Source organism: Ursus americanus, chromosome 22, assembly GCF_024610735.1.
Source record: "Ursus americanus isolate L20-20 chromosome 22, mUrsAme1.1.p, whole genome shotgun sequence".
NCBI classification, from domain to species: Eukaryota; Metazoa; Chordata; class Mammalia; order Carnivora; family Ursidae; genus Ursus; species Ursus americanus.
The window spans coordinates 27,224,684-27,245,487 of NC_142148.1; the positions used below are offsets into that span (position 1 = coordinate 27,224,684).

The following is a 20,804-nucleotide window of genomic DNA, read 5'->3' on the forward strand; positions in this document are numbered from 1 at the left end:
TAGTACTGAAAATTTTGCTACCACATTAAGACAAGAAGTAAAAGAGATACAGATAGGAGAGGAAGAAATAAAGCAGTTCATTTTTGCAGATAGACATAATGGTCAAGATAGAAAATCCCAAAGAACCTACCAAATAATACAGCAGTAACAACAGTGATAATAATGAGTTCAGCAAGGGTACCAGCCCAGGGCTCAGGCTGAACGTGAGCTAGTAGCTCAAATGGGATCACAGATTTACATGTGAAACTTAGTGCTACAGTGCTTTGGAACTCACAGGAGAAAATCTGGATCTCGGGCTTGCTGAAGCATTCATCAGACACTAAAAGCACAGTCTGTAACAGAAAGACATGGTTAAATTGTACTTCATCAAAATTAAACATGTTTTGCTCTGTGAAAGACCCTGTTAAAAGAATGAGAACATAAACTACAGGCTGGGAGAAAATGTTTACAAACTACACATCTGACAGAGCAGTCGTATCTAGAAAGATACAGAACACTTAAAACTCTACAGGTTAAAAAAAAATCCAATTAGAAAATGGGACAAGGATGTGAAGAGAGAGCGTCCTAAAAGGATACACAGATGGCATATAGCAGGTATTCCGCACTATTAGCCATTAGGGAAATGGAAATGAAACAATGAAATCCTTCATTGGCTAAAATTAAAAATAGAAATGACACCAAATGCTGGAGAGGGTACAGAGAAACTCAGTCTCTTATCCATTGCTGGTGGAAATGTAAAATAAAATGGTACGAGCACTCAAGAACATTGGCAGTTTCTTAAGCAAACACTTTCTAGTATGTTCTAGTAGTTTCACTTCTAGGTGTTTATCTTAGAGAAACAAAAATTATGCCCACACAGAAGCCTGTAGACAGATGTTCATAGCAGCTTTATTTGTAATAGCCCCAAAACTGGAAGCGATCCCGATGTCCCTGAGTTGGTAAGTGGGTAAGCACACTGTGGTGCGGCCCATGGAATACTACTCAGCAATGTAAAGGAGCCGAGTGTTGATACACACATTTACAACGGACCTCAGGGTCATCATGCTGAGTGAAAAAAGCCAATTCCAAAAGGTCACATATTGTGCAAGTCCCCTTATGCAGCCCTTTCAAAATAACAGTATTAATAGACATGCCAAACAGATTAATGTTTGCCAGAGGTTAGGGATGGGGGCAGGCTGTAGGTTTGATCACAAAGGTGGGGGAGGTCGCATGAGGGAGCTGTGTGGTGGTATGACTTGGAGAAAACTGGGTGAAGGGTACACAGGATTTCTCTGCACTGTTTTTCCGACTTCCTGTGACTCTTTAATTATTTTAAAATAAAAAGTATTTTAAAATGTAGGTGCTCAGGAGCCACTTAGGTTCTTAAGTCCACAGTATTTCCTGAGCTCCCTAGGCGTGAGGCACTGGATCCAGCCTTGGGTGTTTCGTGTGAAGACCAGTGATGCCATCTGCCCCTGCTGTCATCTCATCAGGGAGGGACAGTGTACTAGGGAGCACGTGGAAGAGGAGCCCGAACCACACTCGGTGTTCAGGGCAGGCTCCTAAAGAATGAGGAGGATGTGTTCCTCTGTGAAGAGTGGGGTAGGAAGGGTGTTCCAGCACGAAGGCCAGACCTGTGTAGAGCCCCGGAAGGGTAGGAAGTGGTTAGAGCCAAGTGCAATGGTGGGGGTGGTGAGGGGGGCGGCGGTGAGGCAGAACGCTGAGACTCATTGTTTCAGCATACCACTCTTTGGACTTGGTCCCTTTTTCTACCACCCCACCCACCTCCCCCATATCAACGAGAGAGTATTACATGGCAGCCTGGAGCACAGGCTTTGGAGGTTAATCAGCTACATTCAGACCCTGACCTTGTAGCTTTACCTGTCCCTCAGTGAGCACGTGTAGCCTCTGGGAGCACGTTGGTCTCCTCATCTGCACCTTGGGAATTATTATGCCTGTCTCAGAGGTCTCTTCGAATTGATATGTAATGGATGTCGCGTGCGGAATTCATTGCTCAGAATATAGTAAAGCTTTGGTAAATACTCAGTGCATCCCATTCGGGTAGCAGGTCGAGATCAAAACCAGACTGAAGGTGTAATGAGTGGAGGGTCCTCCCAAAGACAGAACCTTGTTTTATGTTTTTAAAGACCTAGCCTCTTCCCCCAGAAAAGGATTTGATGCAGTGGAACCACTTAGGTGTGAGAGTATGGACCTGGGCAGGGTTGGGTGACTGCATTTAGGCCCAGCCCCGTAGGAACATTGTTTCAAGGAGAGGAGTAACTGCCACTTCTTGGCTGTTGGCCATGTTGACCGCCAAACCAGGTGCTTTCACTCACGGTTGCTCATCTCCCAGACAGGCCTGTGAGAAGATGAGTAGCACCCCTGCTTTACACAGGAGGAGATGGTGGATAAGGATGTAGCGTAACTTCCCAGCCTTACCTAACTGGGAGGGTGAAGACTGGGCCCAGTCTGCCCTTACGGGGGTCTGACTCTGCTTATGCTTTCCCCACCGCACCGTTCAGTTCTAGTTCATGTAATAATCAGTTTGTGTACGAATTCAATATAGCGAGTGCACACGGAGTGTGGAGAAGAATCCATCCCCTTGCCCTCCCTCCATTAGGTCTTTCTCAAGCCAGTCTGTCTCCCAGGACTAGGACACTGAGCTACATGAGATGGTTGGAGAAGAGGCGGAATGCTTGGGAGGCTTTTTGTCAGCCTCTCACCCCCCTCCGCCCCCACTCCTCGCCAGCCCCCTTCCTCTGTCAGCACAGATGTCTGTAACGACACCGATGCCTTTATTAGAGCCCCCCACCACCACCAAGTTGCCGGGCAACCAGCACTCAACACTTTCACCTTTTTGTTTTTTCCTCAAGTGCGGGATTTGGGGGTGGGGCCTTAGGGCAGGAAGGAGGGAAAGAGCTGCACGGGAGCTGGCCCATCTGGCTGCTGCAGGGTGTTAATTAGCCCGTCACGGAACAGCCCCGGCTTGTACTCTGAGTGGGAAAAAGTGGCCTCTGCCTCCTTCCCGTAGGACACGGTCCCGCGTCTCACCGCTCGCCTTCCACACCCCCGTCTTGTGTAGCCCACCCCTGGGAACCTCCAAAAGCAAACACATAGGGTGTCCGTCGTCGTGCAGAAGGATTTGCTTCCCGAAGTGTGTGGCGATGTGTACCCAGAATTTGTCAAAGGATACTGGGTCTGGTGCCGGTTGCTTCTAGGCCAGGAGTACATGTGGGGAGAACATTCCATTGTGATGCAGAATTGATGGTGGAAAAGTAGGTCTGTCCTACTCCTGAGATCTCTAGGGAAGAATTACTGAAAACAGCCCATCTGTAAGGAAAGGGTTTTTTTTTGTTTTTTTTTTTTAAGATTTTATTTATTTATTTTGACAGAGAGAGACAGCCAGCAAGAGAGGGAACACAAGCAGGGGGAGTGGGAGAGGAAGAAGCAGGCTCTCAGGAGAGGAGCCTGACGTGGGGCTCGATCCCGGAATTCCAGGATCACGCCCTGAGCAGAAGGCAGACGCTTAACCACTGCACCACCCAGGCGCCCCAGGAAAGGGTTTTTTTTTTAAATCTCTGCCTAACTTTTGTTGTTGTTGTCTTACAATTCTAACCCATTTCCCTTTGCTCCATCTGTCCTCAGTCAGATCGTATGCCCCAAATCCTATTCGCCGTTTTGAAAAACAAGTTTTTCCTATGTGTAACTGGATTCACTAAAAATAAATCCTTAGATATAGAGCTCTTGTCATTCAAAATTCATTTTCAGTCCCAATCAGTCTGTCTTTACGTATTTTTAATGTTTCCAATATTTTGTGTTTTGTATTTTCTTTTTAAAATTTCATAATGTTTTCTAAAGTATTAAATATATCTTTTTTAGTATCTGATATTTTATTTTGCCGATATGCTACAGTTTGCCTGACCTCCATGGGGTATTTTAAGCGTGTTCAGTTGTTCATTTTAGATAGTAAAGCTATATGCATCTGTATATAGTTTTTTTCTTTTGCTTCATTGAGTTATATTTTCCATGCTGGCAGATCTCAACATTTTTGGTCTCAGAAACCCTCTTGAACTCTGAATTATTGAGGAAGAATTATTAAATTTTGAATTATTAAAGAGTTCTTAGGGCACCTGAGTGGCTCAGTCGGTTAAGCAGCTGCCTTTGGCTCAGGTCATGATCCTGGGGTCTTGGGATCAAGTCCCACGTCGGGCTCCCTGCTCAGTGAGGAGTCTGCTTCTCCCACTCCCTATACCCCTCCCCACTGTTCATGCTCTCTCTTGCTCACTTGCTTGCTCTCTCTTTCAAAGAAATAAAATCTTTTTCTAAAAAAAAGAGCTCTTGTTTGGGTTCTTATCAATATTTACCATATTAGAAATTAACAGCTAAAATTTTAAAAATACACGTTTATTCATTCACTTAATAATAAACCCATTACATGTTAACACAAATAAGAAATTTTTACAAAAATATGTATTTTTTCCCCAAACACAAAAATTCTGCGAGAAGAATGACTTCTTTCACATTGTTGCAGACTATTTGTTATCAGGCATGGAAGACAGCTGATTCTCATTTCTGCTTCTGCATTTAGTCTGCAGGTAGTGACATCACGGTTCTGTTGAAGTTTTACCAAGATAGGCTATTAGATAGAAGAGAAGAGTGGTTTAATAATGTTTTCAGGGGCACCTGCATGGCTCAGGCAGTTGGGCGTCTGACTCTGGATTTCGGCTCAGGACATGAGCTCAGCATCATGGGATCGAGCCCCACGTCAGGCTCTGTGCTCAGTGCGGAGTTGGCTGGAGATTCTCTTTCTCCCTTTGCCCCTCCCCCTGCTCGCTCATACTATAAGTAAATAAATAAATAAAATCTTAAGAAATAAAAATTAAATCCACTGGTCTGTCATGTCCTTTGAGTGGATCTCTTACCCATGTATGATATTGGAAGAAGGTATATTGATCATTTGGGAAACACTGGTTCACTGAGTTATGCAGGTCTGCTAAATGCTGACTCATTTTATTATCCAATATCAGTCACATTTATTAATATCACCAGTCTCATCGCCATCAGTACTGGGAAGCCATCAAATTTAAATACAAATTTCCAGATTGCTAATTTTCACTTGAAAGCTTCAATTTTATCATTGGCAACAATGTCAGTTGCTTTCCTTGTAGTAACAGGCTCACATTGTTTTGAGAAAACGTCTACTATGTAGCCCAGGTCTGAATAGCCGTGGTTTGTCTGTCAGTCGTTCTTTCAAGTAAAAATGGCTTTCCATGAAAAGATGGCCAGTTCAGCTAGCAACTTAACTGCAAAAATATTGATAAGTACCATTGTATGCAGCAGAAGTGCTTTGTGCCAGTTTCCCGTTTCGTCACACAGAATACTAAAAAGAGGTAGAATCAAAGATGGCAGTTTTCAAACACTTGGTAATTTTTTACTGCTTCATCGAGGACATTCTAAAGTGACACTAGGTGCACGTAGCGGGTGGCTGGCGAGGGAGGGCACACTGGCGGCTAGTTCAGGGCCACTGCTGGGATTCTTGCCAAGGCTTCAGGTGTTTTGCTCACCACTGGTTTTGTACCATCAGTGCAAATTCAGCACAGTGAAAAAAGCACATAGCTTGTAAGATGAAATAGCTTTGATCTCATGGACCCCCTGCAACGGAAGAGTTTCAGGGACCCTCAGGATTCTGTGGAGGACATTTTGCATCCTTTCTTTTTCTTTTTAAAAAATGTTTACAAGCCCTTTTAGATACCCCCTTTTGTTGAAGAGTCTTTCAAATCTCTTGCCCATTTTTCTCTTTCGTTGTCTTTTTATGATTTGTAGGCATTGTGTATATACTCTGGATTTAGGTCCTTTGTCAGATAAATGTATTACAAATATTTTCTCTCTATAGTTTGCCTTTTCACTCTGTCAGTGGTGTTTTTTTAAATTAAAATGTTCTTAATTTTTTTTTAAAGATTTTATTTATTTATTTGACAGAGAGACAGCCAACGAGAGAGGGAACACAAGCAGGGGGAGTGGGAGAGGAAGAAGCAGGCTCACAGCAGAGGAGCCTGATATGGGGCCCGATCCCATAACGCCGGGATCACGCCCTGAGCCGAAAGCAGACGCTCAACCGCTGTGCCACCCAGGCGCCCCTAAAATGTTCTTAATTTTTATGTAATCTAGCTTATCAGTGCTTTCCCTTTATGTTTGGTGTTGTTTTGATCTGTTGAGAAATCTTTGCTCTACCCTAAGGTCATGGAGAATTTCTCATATATTTTCTTCTACAAGCTTTGTTGTTTTATCTTTTATATTTAGATCTACAATCCATTTGAAATTAATCTTTATATGTGGTACAAGATAGGTTGAGATTTTACTATATTGATATCCAGTTGATCCAGCACCATATTTTGAAAAGAATTACCCTCTGCCTATGCCACCTTAAAATAATTAAATTTTCATTTTTCACTACTCATGAAGTTATTATACCCTGTTCTTAAAATTTGCCAGCATTGCTTTTCCTCTTAGAGCCAAATAAACTTGATCTCTTTGGTTTTTCCCATGGATGGCAAAGTTAGTTCAATAATAATTAGACAGCCTCTGCTTATGGAGTGTCAAGTATTCCCAGCAACAAGCTAAGCATTCATCTGTATGTTCTTATTAAATCCTCTCAACCCCATGAGAATGATAAGGGCTCTCCCCATTTTACAAGTAAGGAAACTGAGGTTTGTGTATAGTAAGTAACTTGATCATAACCAGTGTAAAGCAGAAGTTGTGATATAATAATAGAATATTGGATACCACTTATTGAACTCTGTTATATACCGGGTGTTACACTTTTGTAAACATTCTTATTTGATACTTAAAACAGCCTTGAGAAGTACATAGTGTTGTCGCTTGCAGGAGAGAAAGCTAGGGCCTAGAGATTTCAGGACCTGCCCCAAATCACACAGCTGTTAGATGGTGAAGCCAGAATTTGGACTTGGGTCTAACTCTAAAACCTTTGCTTCTACACTTCTCACAATTTCTTATTCCCAAATAGGTCTGTTTAAGTGTTGCTTGTATGTCAAGCACTGTACTGGGCACTGGGAATACATGATGAGGTATGGACCCAGCCTGCAAGGAGTTCACAGTCGATCCAGGCTGATGGCCCTGTTCATTACGGATCATAAGGCTTTTAAAAACAATGACGTATTTCTGAAGTCTCCTAAAGCACAGAGAAGGGTGATTATTCTGAAGGATTGAGGGGTACAAGATAGAAGGAAAGGTTTCACAAAAATAATGCCTGATGGGCTAAATTTTAAGGACAAATAAAAATTCTGTGGTATTGGGAGTAATTGGCATGTGTGGCTGAGAGGACAGTGGGTGTAAATGAGGCTGTGAAATCATCTCGTGTGTGTGTGTTGGGTGGGCAAGGGAGGGAATGGGGGAATTATATTTCACCTGTACTGGCACGTGGAAGGAATAGGGGAATATAAGGAGCACATCACGAGGGCTAAGGAGCTAGATTTCATCCCAAGTGGTGGGAACCTCAGAACATTTGGGGTAGAAAGAAGTCTCGTTGGGACCCCTTGAACTACTGACTTTTCTTTTGAGGAATCCCAGTTAGGTTCTGACAACTATTAATATTTAGTAAGCCCTTACTATGTGCCAAGCAAGCAGGTACCTTAAATGGAAATCATAATCTTACTCCTCATAACAAGAATGAGATAGGTGCCGTTATCTCCATGTTATGGAAAAGAAAACTGAGGCACAGAGAGGTTAGTTAACTTACCCAGACCAACACAGCTCATAAACATTGGAGCAGGATTCAGCCCTTACTATTTCCTCTTTGTAACACACATATCAGCAATCATTTCGAAAGAAACAGACTTGTGTTGGATTGTTCCGAGAACAAAGAGACAGTAGTGTGGTTGGAACTCAGTAAACTGGTGGGGTAGAGAGATGGTGATGACACTGTAGGGGTCAGCACGGGCCAGGGCATGCAGAGCTCTGGGGGCAAGATCAGAAGCAGTGGGAACTCTTGGGTGTGTTTAACAAAGGAGGGACATCATCCTGTTTACATTTTATTTTTGAATCTCTCTGGCTCCTTTGTAGAGAATGGATCATAAAGGGACACGAGTAGAAACAGGAAGACCAGGTCAGGAGCCGATACAGGCAGGCAGGCAAGAAACAGTGGTGGGCAGTAAATGGCAGACCAGGCAGACGAGCTCGGGTGTATCTGGGAGTGTACCTGACAGGACTTGCAGATGGGTTGGCTTAACGAGGGGAAGACAAATCAAGGATGATGTGCATGGCGTTTTTTAGCCAGTCATTTCTCATTTGGGGTTGCCACAGCTAACACCTCAGTGAACAAACGTGCAAACTTAGAGCACATCTCTGATTATTTCCTTAGCATACATTACTGAAAGTAGAATTTCTCCATTAAGGACTAAGCCTGTTCTTAAAGATTTTCATGTTCCCCAGTTGCCCTCCTAAACAGTTGTGCCACGTGGCATTCCCGCGATATTTTGATGTTTCCGTATCCTTGCCATATTGCTGGAATTAGTCTCCTTTTTCTTTCAAATTGTTTAGAAAAGCATCATCCCCATAACATCTGTAAACTAACTGAACCCAAATTCACTTCCTTGTTTTTGTATGACTTGAGGTCCCCGTTCCTCATTGGCTGTTGGCTGAGGGCCTCTCTCTCAGCTCGTGAAGGCTTCCGACATCTCTCCTCACGTGGCCTCTTCCGTCTTCAAAGCCAGCAATAGCGTGTCAAGCCCTTCTCACGCTTTTGACTCTCCCCTTCCACCTTCTCTCCTGCTGCCAGCTAGAGAAAGTTTTCTACTTTTTTAAGGGCTCATGTGAGATGAGCCCATTCAGATCGTCTCCCCTTTTTGAAGTCAGCTGTGCCATATTACATAAAACAATCACAAGAGTGATTTCTCATCACATATACACGTTCTGGGGATTAGACAGTGTGCAATACCGAGAGGGGCCATTTCGAGAAATGTTACCGAGCACACACAGTGTACCCTCTGGCCTCCCAAATGCAACATACATCTTCCCTCCCCTAAGGTTCTTAAGAGTCTTACCCATTACTGCATAGCTCAGTGTCAGATCTTATCTGAGTCACATCAGCTTGCAGGACCCAGATCTCTCCTCCTGTATCGTCTAGGTCAGCCGCAGTTGAGGCTCCTGAACACAACCATCTTTGACCAGAGAAACAGATTTGCCCCATCACACAGTGTGGGACAGACAGAGGATAACAGTTACTGATTTCTGACAGGAAAAAAACGTGTGCACAGAAGTTCTTAATTACCATTATTTATAGTTACACAGATCAGAAGCAAGACCAGTACCTACAGTAGAAGATTAAGTGTTAAAAATTTGCATCACTTGAGTGGTTATTACTTGGTCATTAAAAATGTCAATAGCAAAGACAGACAACTTGGGAAATACAGGACATATGTGGAGGAAAACAGTGGGATCTAAGATTATAATTTTATAAAAACATGTTTATGAAAGACTAGAAAAGAATAGCAAAAAGAATCATTGTGTTCAATTATGGTGACATTTTTCTTATAATTTGTTAGTATAATTTATGCATATCTTTTTCTTTTTTTTCTTTTAAAAATCTTTGTTCACCTAGCCTATTTAAATGCAATACTTCCCAGCCATTCTCCATTCCTAGTTCACCCTTGAACTCACAGGGTATCCTCAGGGTGGGGAAAGGAAAGGGTTAGTGTCCCGCTTACTTGGAGCCCTGGACCTGGTGCTCCACGTGAACGTGTATACACACTTTTGTCTACACTTCTCAGCATCTCCATGTCCCCAGTCCTAGGTCTCCACACTTAGCAGAACAAAGTAAATAATCCCAGACCCAAATTTCCCAGCTGAACTTGGACCCTGATAGGCCTAGCCATTTGTGTTCCCCAGACTAGCAAAATCAGGTCACTTGAGAGTTTGTGAAAAATGCAGAATCTCAAGTCCCATTCTTGGTCTTCTGTATTAAAGCCTGCACTTTAGCAAGATCCCCGCACCGATCCTTCTGCACATTACAGTTTGAATAGAGCTGCCTAGGTGCTTCAGACAGGGCAGCACAGAACGTGGTACAGAACTGTCGAGCACTGCAGAAGTCTTTGAAAACAGAACTGACACTGAAACCAGAATTTGGATCCTGAACCCAGCTATGTTGATTGCCTGCTAAAACAAAAATAGCAGGATTCCTCCAGAGCCTCATAACAAATGTTCAGACTTTGCAGGATACAATCCTAAATTACTGGGCATGCAGAGAACCAAGAAAACGTCAACCCACAAAAAGACAACAGATGTCAGCACCAAGATGACACAGATGTTGGAATTATCTGGCAAAGATAGAAAGAAGCTATTACAAAAATGCTCTAAGAAGTGAGGGCAAAAAGTCTTGAAATGAATGGAATAATAAGTCTCAGCAAGGAAATAAGAAGATATAAAGAAGAGCCAAATGGAAATTTTAGAATTGAAAAATAAAATCAGAATAACCTCATTAAATGAATGAGTATCATTAGAATGGTTAAATAATAGAAGAAAGAGTGAACTTGAAGATAAGAGCACTAGAAATTATCCTGTCTGAACACAGAGGGAAAAAAAAAAGATTTAAAAATGAGGTTTCAGGGGCGCCTGGGTGGTGCAGTCGTTAAGCGTCTGCCTTCGGCTCAGGGCGTGATCCCGGCGTTCTGGGATCGAGCCCCACGTCAGGCTCCTCCACTAGGAGCCTGCTTCTTCCTCTCCCACTCCCCCTGCTTGTGTTCCCTCTCTCGCTGGCTGTCTCTGTCAAATAAATAAATAAATCTTAAAAAAATAAGTAAATAAATAAAAATTAAAAAAATAAAAATGAGGTTTCAAGGATTTGTGGGCTGAATTATAAAAGGTCTAACATTGGGATGATCAGAGTCTCAGGAGAAGAGAAAGAATACAGTACAGAAAAATTATTTGAAGAAAATAATGCCTGAAAACTTCCCAGATTTGGCAAAAGACGTAAACCTAAATTCAAAAAGCTCAGCAAACCCTAAATAGGACAAACCCAAGGAAGTCCATGCATGGACATGTCATCAAACTGCTGAAAACTAAAAATCAAGAAGAAATCGTGAAAGCAGCTAGGGAAAAACAATGACTTACGGAAGCATACGAACTTGAATGTCAGTTTCAGAAATCATGGACACCAGGAAGAAGTAGATCAATATTCTTAAAACATTTACAGAATATTTATTCTGTGAAATAAGAATAAAAATCATATGTACTCATAGGGCTGCTGCAAAGAGGAAATAAGATGACGTATGTAAGGAGCTCAGCACATCCATCTATTAAAAAAGTAGGAGAGATACATATTTGCTCTCTGTATGCCAAGTATCTTTGGAAGGACATACAAGAAACTGCTATCTTAGTCATCTACAGAAGACCTGGGAGGCTGGGGAACGGATGAGAAGGAGAATTTTTACTTTTATGGGCCCACAATCTTTTATGTGCAATTCTGATACCAAAAGAGCTCTGAAAACCAAGGGGGTTTTTTCCCGTAAGACTGGCGCCAAACCTTGTTCGGTAGCACAACCTGACCTAAAATGAGGAGTGGGTGTTGTTTTTATCGAAGAGGAGAGGGGAGCATAGAAGGAGGAAATTGTGGTCAGGATCACCCTCAAATTCCCTAGAGGGGCCCCTGTCGGAGCTGGGACATACGGTCCCGTGGGCCCAGCCAGGCACAGCATTAGTGTGTGACACTCTCCTTCGGTTGATTACCAGATGAAATAGTAGGGATTGATTTCAGAGACCATATACAAAATTTACCTTTCTTTTAATCATTCAGCACATTCTGGACTGAGACTATTTTAATGTGGGTTCTGAGCATGTATTTAAGGAGTTCACAGAAGTGAGGGTGTGTTAAGTGTTGAGTCAAAGGATATGTTGGGACAATTTCAAGTACCCAGTGGCTGGGGGGGCCCGGCAGCCGTCTTTCCAGCCTCCATTGTTCTCCCTGCCCCACGCATGCTCTGTGGCCCAGGCGAGAGAACGAGAAGGCTGCGTGTTTCAGGAGCAATACAGCTCTGTTCTCCCAGGCACTCTTACAGCCACTAGAAGCCCCTTCTGTTTGCTGATCTGTAGCAGGGCAGGTCATGGGGATAGTCGGTAAGATGCTCGCAGCTCTCCAGCACACCTGGTGTATCCAGGGTGGCAGGATGGTAACAGAGGTCACCAGAAACTTCCACCATCAGCTCTGTGAACCATGACTTAGGAACAGTCATCTAGGTCAGGAAAAATTCCTTCCCTTGGAAACCTAGCCACATCTACCGAAATGACAGTATCCTTTCAAGCATATTAGGTAGAACTGACTGAAGAAACACCTCCTTTTGGATTTTTTTCCCAGTTCTTTAATTAATGGCTCCTTACCTGTAAGCGTATATTAGCTGCTGTCTAGCTCCAAAGGTCTGGCAGAAACACCCTGCCCCCCACCAACCTCAGAACTGCCAGGTTCGGATTGCTCGCTAGGACTCCGGGCACACTCCAAAGCATACCTTTGCAAATTCGAAATCTTTTTTGTTTTATTATATCCATATCCTTTATCAAAAAAACCCAGGAAAGTATAAAGAAAATCATTCCAGGAGTAAGTATCGCTGTTTGTATTTTCAGTGTGCTGCTTTCTAGTTTTATTTATACATACACGCCCACACACACATTTCTCACCATTGATTTCCTAGGCTATTCGTAGGCTATCCCTTTTCCCCCACAGTTAACACTAGAGCATAAGCATTTTTTCATATCAGTTTAAAACTCTAAAACATTGTCTCCATAATTGCATTCTGGTCCCTATTTAGGCCAACTCCAGTTCCCCTGATTAAAGTCTCTGTGGTGATATTTTAATTTGAATGATGTGTTCTTTGAGATGGATACTCAGATATGAAATGGTTGGGCCAAAGAGTATGAGGATACCTAAGACTTCTGAAAGATGCATGGTATGGTATATATGTTAGACAGCATAGAATTGCTCTCCAGCGAGCAAGCCCTCACTTAATGCTCCTAGCTTGCGCATTCCCAGTGAGAGCAAAAATGGGCTCTTGGTGGGGGAGGGGGGGTGAAAAAGGCTTCGAGGTGACAGTGGTTTGTGGCCCTCCAGTGGGCTACAGTGCGTAAACAGATGTGCGGTGTCTGTGGGCTTGAAGTGTCACACAGAGGCCGTCATGGAAAAAGGCTGAGGAGCCCTGTTCTAGCTGTGTGCGGGCACCCATCTCACTCCATCCTGGAAGCTTTTAAATCTCAGTCTTGGTGTTCTGGTTTTGGTTTTTGGATATTTTCTGATCTACAAGTTCTTGGTTCTTTACACAAAGTTTAGGAACTTGAGAAAAGTGAAAATAAATAAAATTTATCTGGAGGATACCATGGTTAAAAATTATATTTTTGACAGTATTGGGATCCTCCTTGTTTTTGCTTTGTGTTCAGTTCTTTTCAGTATTGCCTCTGTTAACATTATCAGTGTTAGTCTGTGCCAAAGACCACTTCGAAGGATCCCTTGTGTTATGGTCTCATGCAGGGGTCTCCCCTGCCCCTCCATACCTGGGAGTGTAGTTGTGACCCCACGGGCGTTGGCAAGCCCCTGGGAACCCAGGCGCCCGGCTGCTCTGGGACTTGTGATAATTGCCCCTTGTTTGTTTCAGGTGTGATCCCCTGGGCCCGTTTGCTGTCGGGGGAGAGGACCTGGACCCCTTTGGGTGAGTAGTGCTGGGGAGGGGGCAGCAACACAACCTACCCTTGTGACTTTTCAACCCCCGGCTCATCTTCTAATCTTAGAGCTTTTCGTCATTCTTCCTGTGGGGTGAAGGAGACCGCTTGGCTTAGCAGCTGCGAAGTCCCTGCCACTGTTCCGCTCTGTCGTGCCTGGAGCGGTGCGGAGAGCTCTGCTGTTGGGGAGGGCTGAGCAAGCCGGGCAGGCAGCTCCTGTGCCACCCGCTGGCCCCACTGGCCCCAGTGGAGGAGTCAGAGATCACCCTGAGGCCCTCTAAGGAAACCGCGAGAAAGCCAGCGTCATGAATTGTCTCAGTGCTACTACTAGTCCGTAGACCTAAAGTAGTGCCCTGCAGAGCCTTGTGATGGTTCTGCATTGATCTTGGCAAATTCTGGCGCCTGTTCTTGATCAAATTGTCCCCCTTGGATGTAGGACATGACAGGAGTCTCTGTTTTGTGGGTTCAGGGAGACTAGAGAGCTAAAAGGACAGGCCATGTGTGCCAGGGATAGTGTGCACTTTGTGTTCTTGTTCTTGCCCACTTCCTGAGCCTGCGGGCTCAGGTAGCCATCCACCTGTGTGTGCTTGGGCTGGCCAGAGTAGCTATCCCAGGCATTCTTCGTCCATTCTCTCCTCCTTCGCCTCTTCTCCAGCAGCTCCTTGCCACACCTGCTCACCCATCTTTTCTTCTTGCCGCAGGTGTCGGAGAGGTGGCATGATTGTGGATCCCCTGAGATCTGGCTTCCCAAGAGCACTCATTGACCCATCCTCGGGGCTCCCAAACCGTCTTCCTCCAGGCGCTGTGCCCCCAGGAGCACGCTTTGACCCCTTTGGACCCATTGGGACCAGCCCATCTGGGTAGGTAGTCGCTCAGGCATGCTGAGAAGTAGGGCCTAATGGCAGCTCCACTCAGCGTTGCAGGAACGGGGGGTCGGACTCCAGGTACAGAGGCACCACTGGCTCCATCCCCTGTTGCCAAGGGAGTGGAGCCTCCTCCAGGCCCCGGCCTGATGCCTCCCTGGAGCTCCCTATCTCCCGGTGCCTCCCTTCCTCCAGGCCCCTTCAGGGAGCACTCGGAGGAAGCACTCCTCACACTTACTGAAGTTTAGTCTGTGTTGGGAACTCTCTGGACCCTAATAGCAACACTCCTGGGTGCATATTACTGTTCACGTCCTATAGAAATCAAGGCCCTGAAAGATGAATTAACTTCTCCAAGGTGGGAGAATCGGGATTCAAGCCATGGCTGTAGAGTGCAGGCTCGTCAGCCCCACAAAGTACCACATTGTTCTGGAAGACAGGCTCCCTCTGCTCTCAGGGCCCATCTGCCTGTGTGCCCCGACCCCTCCATCACTCCCAACTCACCAGCCCCTCTTTCCATTCCAGACCTAACCCAGACCATCTCCCCCCGCCGGGCTTCGATGACATGTACCTGTGAAGGCCTCAAGAATGTAGCATCCCAGCCTTCCCTCCACTGTCCTGGAGCTGCCACCGCTGGCCCCATCAGCAACTGTGTTCTTGCGGGCTGGGGGCAAGGGACTCTGCCCATGTGTTTGCAGGCCAGCTGGGATTGCCTCCCCACCCCCTGTCAGAGCCAGGGCACCTGCTGCAGCTCTCCACCTGGCTGCATATAGGTCCCCAAGAGCAATCCGTGTGTCTCTCTCACCACCAGCTCCCCCACACTTCTCAAGGGAGACTCCGGCAACATCTGCCCTCGGCCTGATGCAGTCCCAGCTGCAGTGCTGTGAGAACAGAACGCATTTTGGATGTTATTATAAGAACCAAATGTCAATACAGAAATCCTGTTGCCAGTCTCCCACTGTTCTTTACTGCCCAGCGCCTTCCATGTCTGAGACTTTAGAGTTTAAATCCTGGTGGGGCTAAATGACTTTTCTCCTACCCGGGGCCTGTTCTCGCTTCTTAGGCCCCTTCCCTTCATAAATTGCTTTCTTGCTCCTGACATCACTAAGGTGGGTCCCAGTGTGGCTGCAAAGCTGAAAATGAGGGACTGGAAACCCCACAGGGCCACAAGGATGACTTTCCCAAGGGCAGGCACATTGCAGAAAGCCTGCGTCATTGTGAGAAGGGCAGCACCCTCCAGTTCTGCCTGTCCGTGCATATCCTCCGGTCCGTCTGTGCCTGGACAATGGCAGCCTCTAAGCAGAAGAATAAACAGACCTGAAGGCTCATCTCATTTCTGCCATTAACTTACTGAGTTGACTCTAAGGGCTTTCCCCTTCCAGGGCTTTCTTGTTGCCTGTGAAATCTGAGGGGCCCTTCCTACTCTAAAACATTCTGGTATCTGCATCCATGTGTGGCCACCTCTAGGAAGGGGGGCAAAGGAAGTAATGAAGTTTCGAGGCTCTGTATGGTACTTACCTACAGAGCAGTTCTGTGTCCCTTGGGGCCGGACAAGAAGAGCAGAGGAGCATGGGCTCCATCTGAGTATGGCGTTGAACTCTGGCAGGAGCAGGGAGCCCAGCCTCTGGAAGCCAGTGGCTGGGGTGATGGAGGAGCCAGGGAAGCAGAAAACCACCCAGGATGGCCTTTCACCCCCAGGGAGCCCCAGCCTCTAGAAGCCTGTGTCCTTTGTCGAGGCCCGCCAGACCTCTTGGTGTTCTCCGGATCCTTTTCAGCCCGAGGCCTGACAGACGTGGTCAGTGATGAACCCCTGTGCTGAAGTGGAAAGAGCACCGTAGAGCACCAGGCTCAGAGGCAAGAGACCAAGGCACTAGGTCACTTTCCCTCCACAACTAGCATTTCATCCACGGGCGGGTCCTTTTACTTCTCAGCTCCGTGCGTTCCTTCCCTGATATTAGGGCGTACTGTTTATCTGAGGGCAGAGGGTAGGCTAGCAGAGCCTTCCTGAGGTGTCTGCTAATATGCTGTAGCCTGGGACTGCCTGTCTGAGTGCGGGTTTGCGGTAAACTAAGCTGGGGCCTGGGTGGGGAGGCTAGGATGCGCAGGCGTCCCGGGCATTTCTGGCAGACCCCATCTCAAGCACTGATTCAGTAAGAGGCCATCTCAGAGCCTTGAGGACGCTTCTGCTCTGGAGAGAGACTCAGAGATTGGGCAGAGCTACAAATGCCATCATCAGTCAGAGTCTTCTTCCTCAGGGGACTGCAAATGGGTGGACTGTTTTTGTTTTGGAATTGGATTATACCTGCTACGGAAAGGACTTGGGGCACTTTGGTCACACAAGCATTCTTTATTATGAAAGGAAGCATTTAAAGAAACATCACACTAGAAACCATCAGACAGACAGGGAAAGTAGATCACTTTTAGAACCATGATTTGAGGAAAAGATGATTGGAGCAATAAATTTGCCACTTAGGTTTTCTAGTAGCAGAGGTCAAAAGGATGGTCTTATGCATAATTCTGTTTTCTGAAAACAGAAACTTCAGTGACTCTCATCTGCAGAGACAGCCATTTTTTGCTGTGTATCAAGGACACTGAGGAACATAGACGAAGTCTTAGTTGTGTCAGGGGGAGTGAATGGGGCCTTCAGGAACTTCCGGGTCATGCTGTCAGTGCTGCTTGTGGTCCGGGCCACTTCCCTCCTTCCGGCCATGAGCAGTCGCCAGGCAGCCAACGGGAATGGTTTAGGATCTGCCTTGTGGAACTGGAGAGGTGGGAGCCTTAACAATTAAATCGGCACTTAATAACCTGTTCCTTTTTTTTTTTTTTAATAACAGCTTTATTGAGATACACTTTACATATCCATAAAGGTTTTGTTTCTTTTTAAAGTGTGCGACTCAGTGGTTTTTCGTGTATTCACAGTGTCGTGCATCCATCACCGCATCGAATTCCTGAACGTTTTCACCGCCTCCAAAAGAAACCCCCATACCTACTAACAGTCACCGCCCCGGCCCCTCCCAGCCCCAGGCAGCCGCTGGTCTGTTTTCTCTCTGAGGATTTGCCTGTTCTGGACAGTTCTCAGAAGTAGAATCACACAATGTGTGGCCTGTATCTGGTTCTTCCACTTCACGTTTTCAGGATTCATATCCATGCTGTAACAGGTGTCAGGACTGCATTCGATTTTTATGGCTGAAGAATAGTCCATTGTGTGGATATATACCACATTTTCTTTATCCACTTAGCAGTTACTGGACGCTTGTTGGGTTGTTTCCACTTTTGGTTCTTGTGAATAATGCTGCTGTGGACATTTCTGTACAGGTTTTCGTGTAGACCTAGGTTTTCGTGTAGACCTAGGTTTTCATTTCTCTCGGGTATATACCTAGGAGTGGAATTGCTCGATCATGTGGCATTTCAGTGTAACTTTTTGAAGAACTGCTAGACTTTTCCACACTGGCTGCACCACTCTACATGCCCATCGTCAGGGTATGAAGGTTCTAGTTTTTCCACCTCCACGCCAGTACTTGCTAGTCTTCTTGTGTATAGCCATCCTAGTAGGTGCGAAGTGGTATCTCATTGTGGTTTTGTCTTCTGTTTGTTTTTAAAAAAAGAATTTGACCTAGGCTGAGCAAGACAGAGACCAGAACCAGTCACCCCTGGGGAGTAGACCATGACTTTGGTAAGAGCCACCTTGGGGTGACCATGGCTGGTAAGCCACAGAGGGGTTGGGTTTGGCTTGGGAAGGTTCTGGTCAGGATGTGCTGTAGGATGGGTTCTGTCTGTAGGGAAGTTCTCAGGACCTTTCCAGGTCTAGTGCAGTTCACGGCACTACTTTTGCTTGGTTTGAAATGTCTGTGTTTATCCAGTGGCTTGCAAGGAAAATAAACGTTTGATTCCCAATCTTTATCTTATGGTGACATGCCATAGACCACTTATCCTACCTCTGGCAGCCCCCACGTCCCCATCGTCTATTCCTTGCCTTGTTTTCTTCCCTTCTAGAGCTGGCCATGTTTCTCTTTGCATCTGTCTACTCTGTGTCCTGGGCTGGCTGCACCACGGTCCGGGGTACAGAAGAGTACCACAGCCACGCTTCCCCAGCCCGCCTGAGCTAGCAGTCTCCTGTGGTGCTTGCTCAAATTACCCGGTACATCCTGGCCCCAACCCACACCTGGATCCGAATCTCTAGGGTCGGGCTTTTAAATCTTTTTTTTTTTTTTTTTTGAGTTCCTCAGATTCATATGATGAGGCAGGTTCGAGAACTGAGAAGGAAAGGGAAGACTCTATCCTTGCTACTCAAACCAGCTGCACCGGCAGCATTGCCTGGGAACTTGTTAGAAATGCAGAATCCTGGGCTCCATCCCAGACTTAGTAAATGAGAATCTGCATTTTAACAAGTTCCCCAGATGATTCACGTGCATATTTAAAGTTTGAGACGCTGTGGTGTAATATCTGTATCACTTCCTTTCAGCTGGCCATCAGGTGCAAAGAACTCAGCGTCTTCTTGGTGCATGGCACACTATGACTAATGCATGCAAAAACTCCCTTGTTTTGTTTTTCAAGTTCTGCCCCCTGTACCCATTCCCTTGTCCCCATGGGTCCCTCACATGTGTTTCATACATGTTTCTAAATATGCATGTACCCTTGTAAAATAGCATATGTTATATCTTCGAATCATAACAACCATAATGAGGTAGTGTCCTCATTCTCTAGACGAGAAAAAGAGGGTTTGAAAAGGTCCAGTAAGCTTGGCTTGCTTGAAGCCAAGCAGGAGTTTGAGAATCGGGCAGGTGTGGGTGTGACTCTCAGACTTCCCTTTGCTGGTGTGCACCCTTATCTGCAAAGTCAGCAATACCTCTACCTTTGGGATTGGTGCAGGGTCCTGCCAAATACTGTGTCTTATAAACAGATAGTTGGAGCTCAGTGGGTGCCAGTTGTTATTACTGAGACCATATGGATGGATAAGGCTGAGGGCTCAGGATAAGGCTGCCCTCCAGTGCAAGAAAAAAGCATTTATCTGGTGCCCACAGTGTACTTGGTTTTCCTAGTTACGTAATACTCCAGCCACCCGCAAGGTAAACACTGTTAGTGGCAGTGGTTGACGTGCTAGGCTTGCCCCTCTAGGGATGGTAGAACCATGATGGGAACCTGGGTCAGCCTGGTTCTAGAGCCAGTGCTCTTTCTGTAGGACTGCTGTACCCAGATCCCCACACCCTCTCCAGGGGAGAAGCATGGATCTGTGTGCAAAACCCATTGCTGAAGCTGGAAAATCAAGTCAGGACTTGTGTGAAAAAGGAACAATGCAGCATACCCTCCAGGATGGTCTAAGACTCCCAGGTCTGGGATGTGTTACCTCACGCTCCTGAGCACTTCCACCTACAGCCACAGTGCCCAGAGCTCCCAGATTAGGAGCATCTGAAGTTACCCAGCACAACCCCCATTTCAGAGGAGGAAACCGGCCTGTGAAGCCCCTCTGTGAGGGTGAGCCCCTGAGAGCCATCACCGGGCCCCAGAGATGGGCTTGGGGTCTGTGCAGGGCTCTGTCACCTGTCCCCCAAGGGGTGCTCACCTCTGCCTTCTAAGTTTAGTAGGATAGGAGCTACTCTCCCCCATTGAACAGATGAAAAAGCAGGTCCAGAGCAGCTGAGTGGCCTTCCCACGGCCTCAGACCACAGAAATTGTAGCTCCACTAAACTGCCCAAAACAGTCCTGTTCATCCCTAAGGGACAAAAACAAGTCTTCCCTTCCACCTCCCTCTCCCCTCAGCTAGGCTGAGTGTTAGAGGAAGGTGCCATCCAAGTTCAGCACCCTGGTCAGCACCAACCTTCTGCGCAGCTGCCTTTGGGCCAGTGTAGGCCAAACCGTGGCTGCTGCTCTCCAATCCAGGATGGCCCACCCCTGGGGCAGGCAGGCAGACATCCCTAAAAGAGACCTGGACCTAGGTGTTCTGCCTTCAAGACAGTCCTGCCCTCCCCTCCTTAAGATTAGAATCACAGGAGTGCAGTTTCATCCCGTAGGCTTCTTGGTTCCCAGGACATAAATTCAAGTGAGAAGCTAATAAAGAAGAGAGGGACAGGCAGAGGCCTGAGCCATGGTGATCCTGGGCAAGTCCTGCCCCTCTGTGGCTTTCCCCATCAGTAAAATGGGGTTAAAGGTCAACCCAACTGTTCTAAGATCCTGCCCGTCTGTGAGAATCCACGATTCTAAATGGGCCATGGGCCTGGCCCAGTTCAGTACTCCCCCCTCCTGCCCTCCGCCTCT

General features: G+C 46.1%; 1 protein-coding gene across 1 annotated transcript in view; it reads left to right on the forward strand.

The window, feature by feature from the left end:
* PSMF1 (proteasome inhibitor subunit 1) overlaps positions 1-15,505 on the forward strand; it is a 40,076-nt gene extending 24,571 nt beyond the window's left edge. Inside the window, exons 6-8 of the mRNA XM_045807639.2 lie at positions 13,629-13,682; positions 14,394-14,552; positions 15,078-15,505. Coding sequence (XP_045663595.1) covers positions 13,629-13,682; positions 14,394-14,552; positions 15,078-15,129 — 265 coding nt within the window. The 3' untranslated portion in view covers positions 15,130-15,505. The remainder of the gene's footprint in view (positions 1-13,628; positions 13,683-14,393; positions 14,553-15,077) is intronic.
* Positions 15,506-20,804: the final 5,299 nt, after the last annotated feature.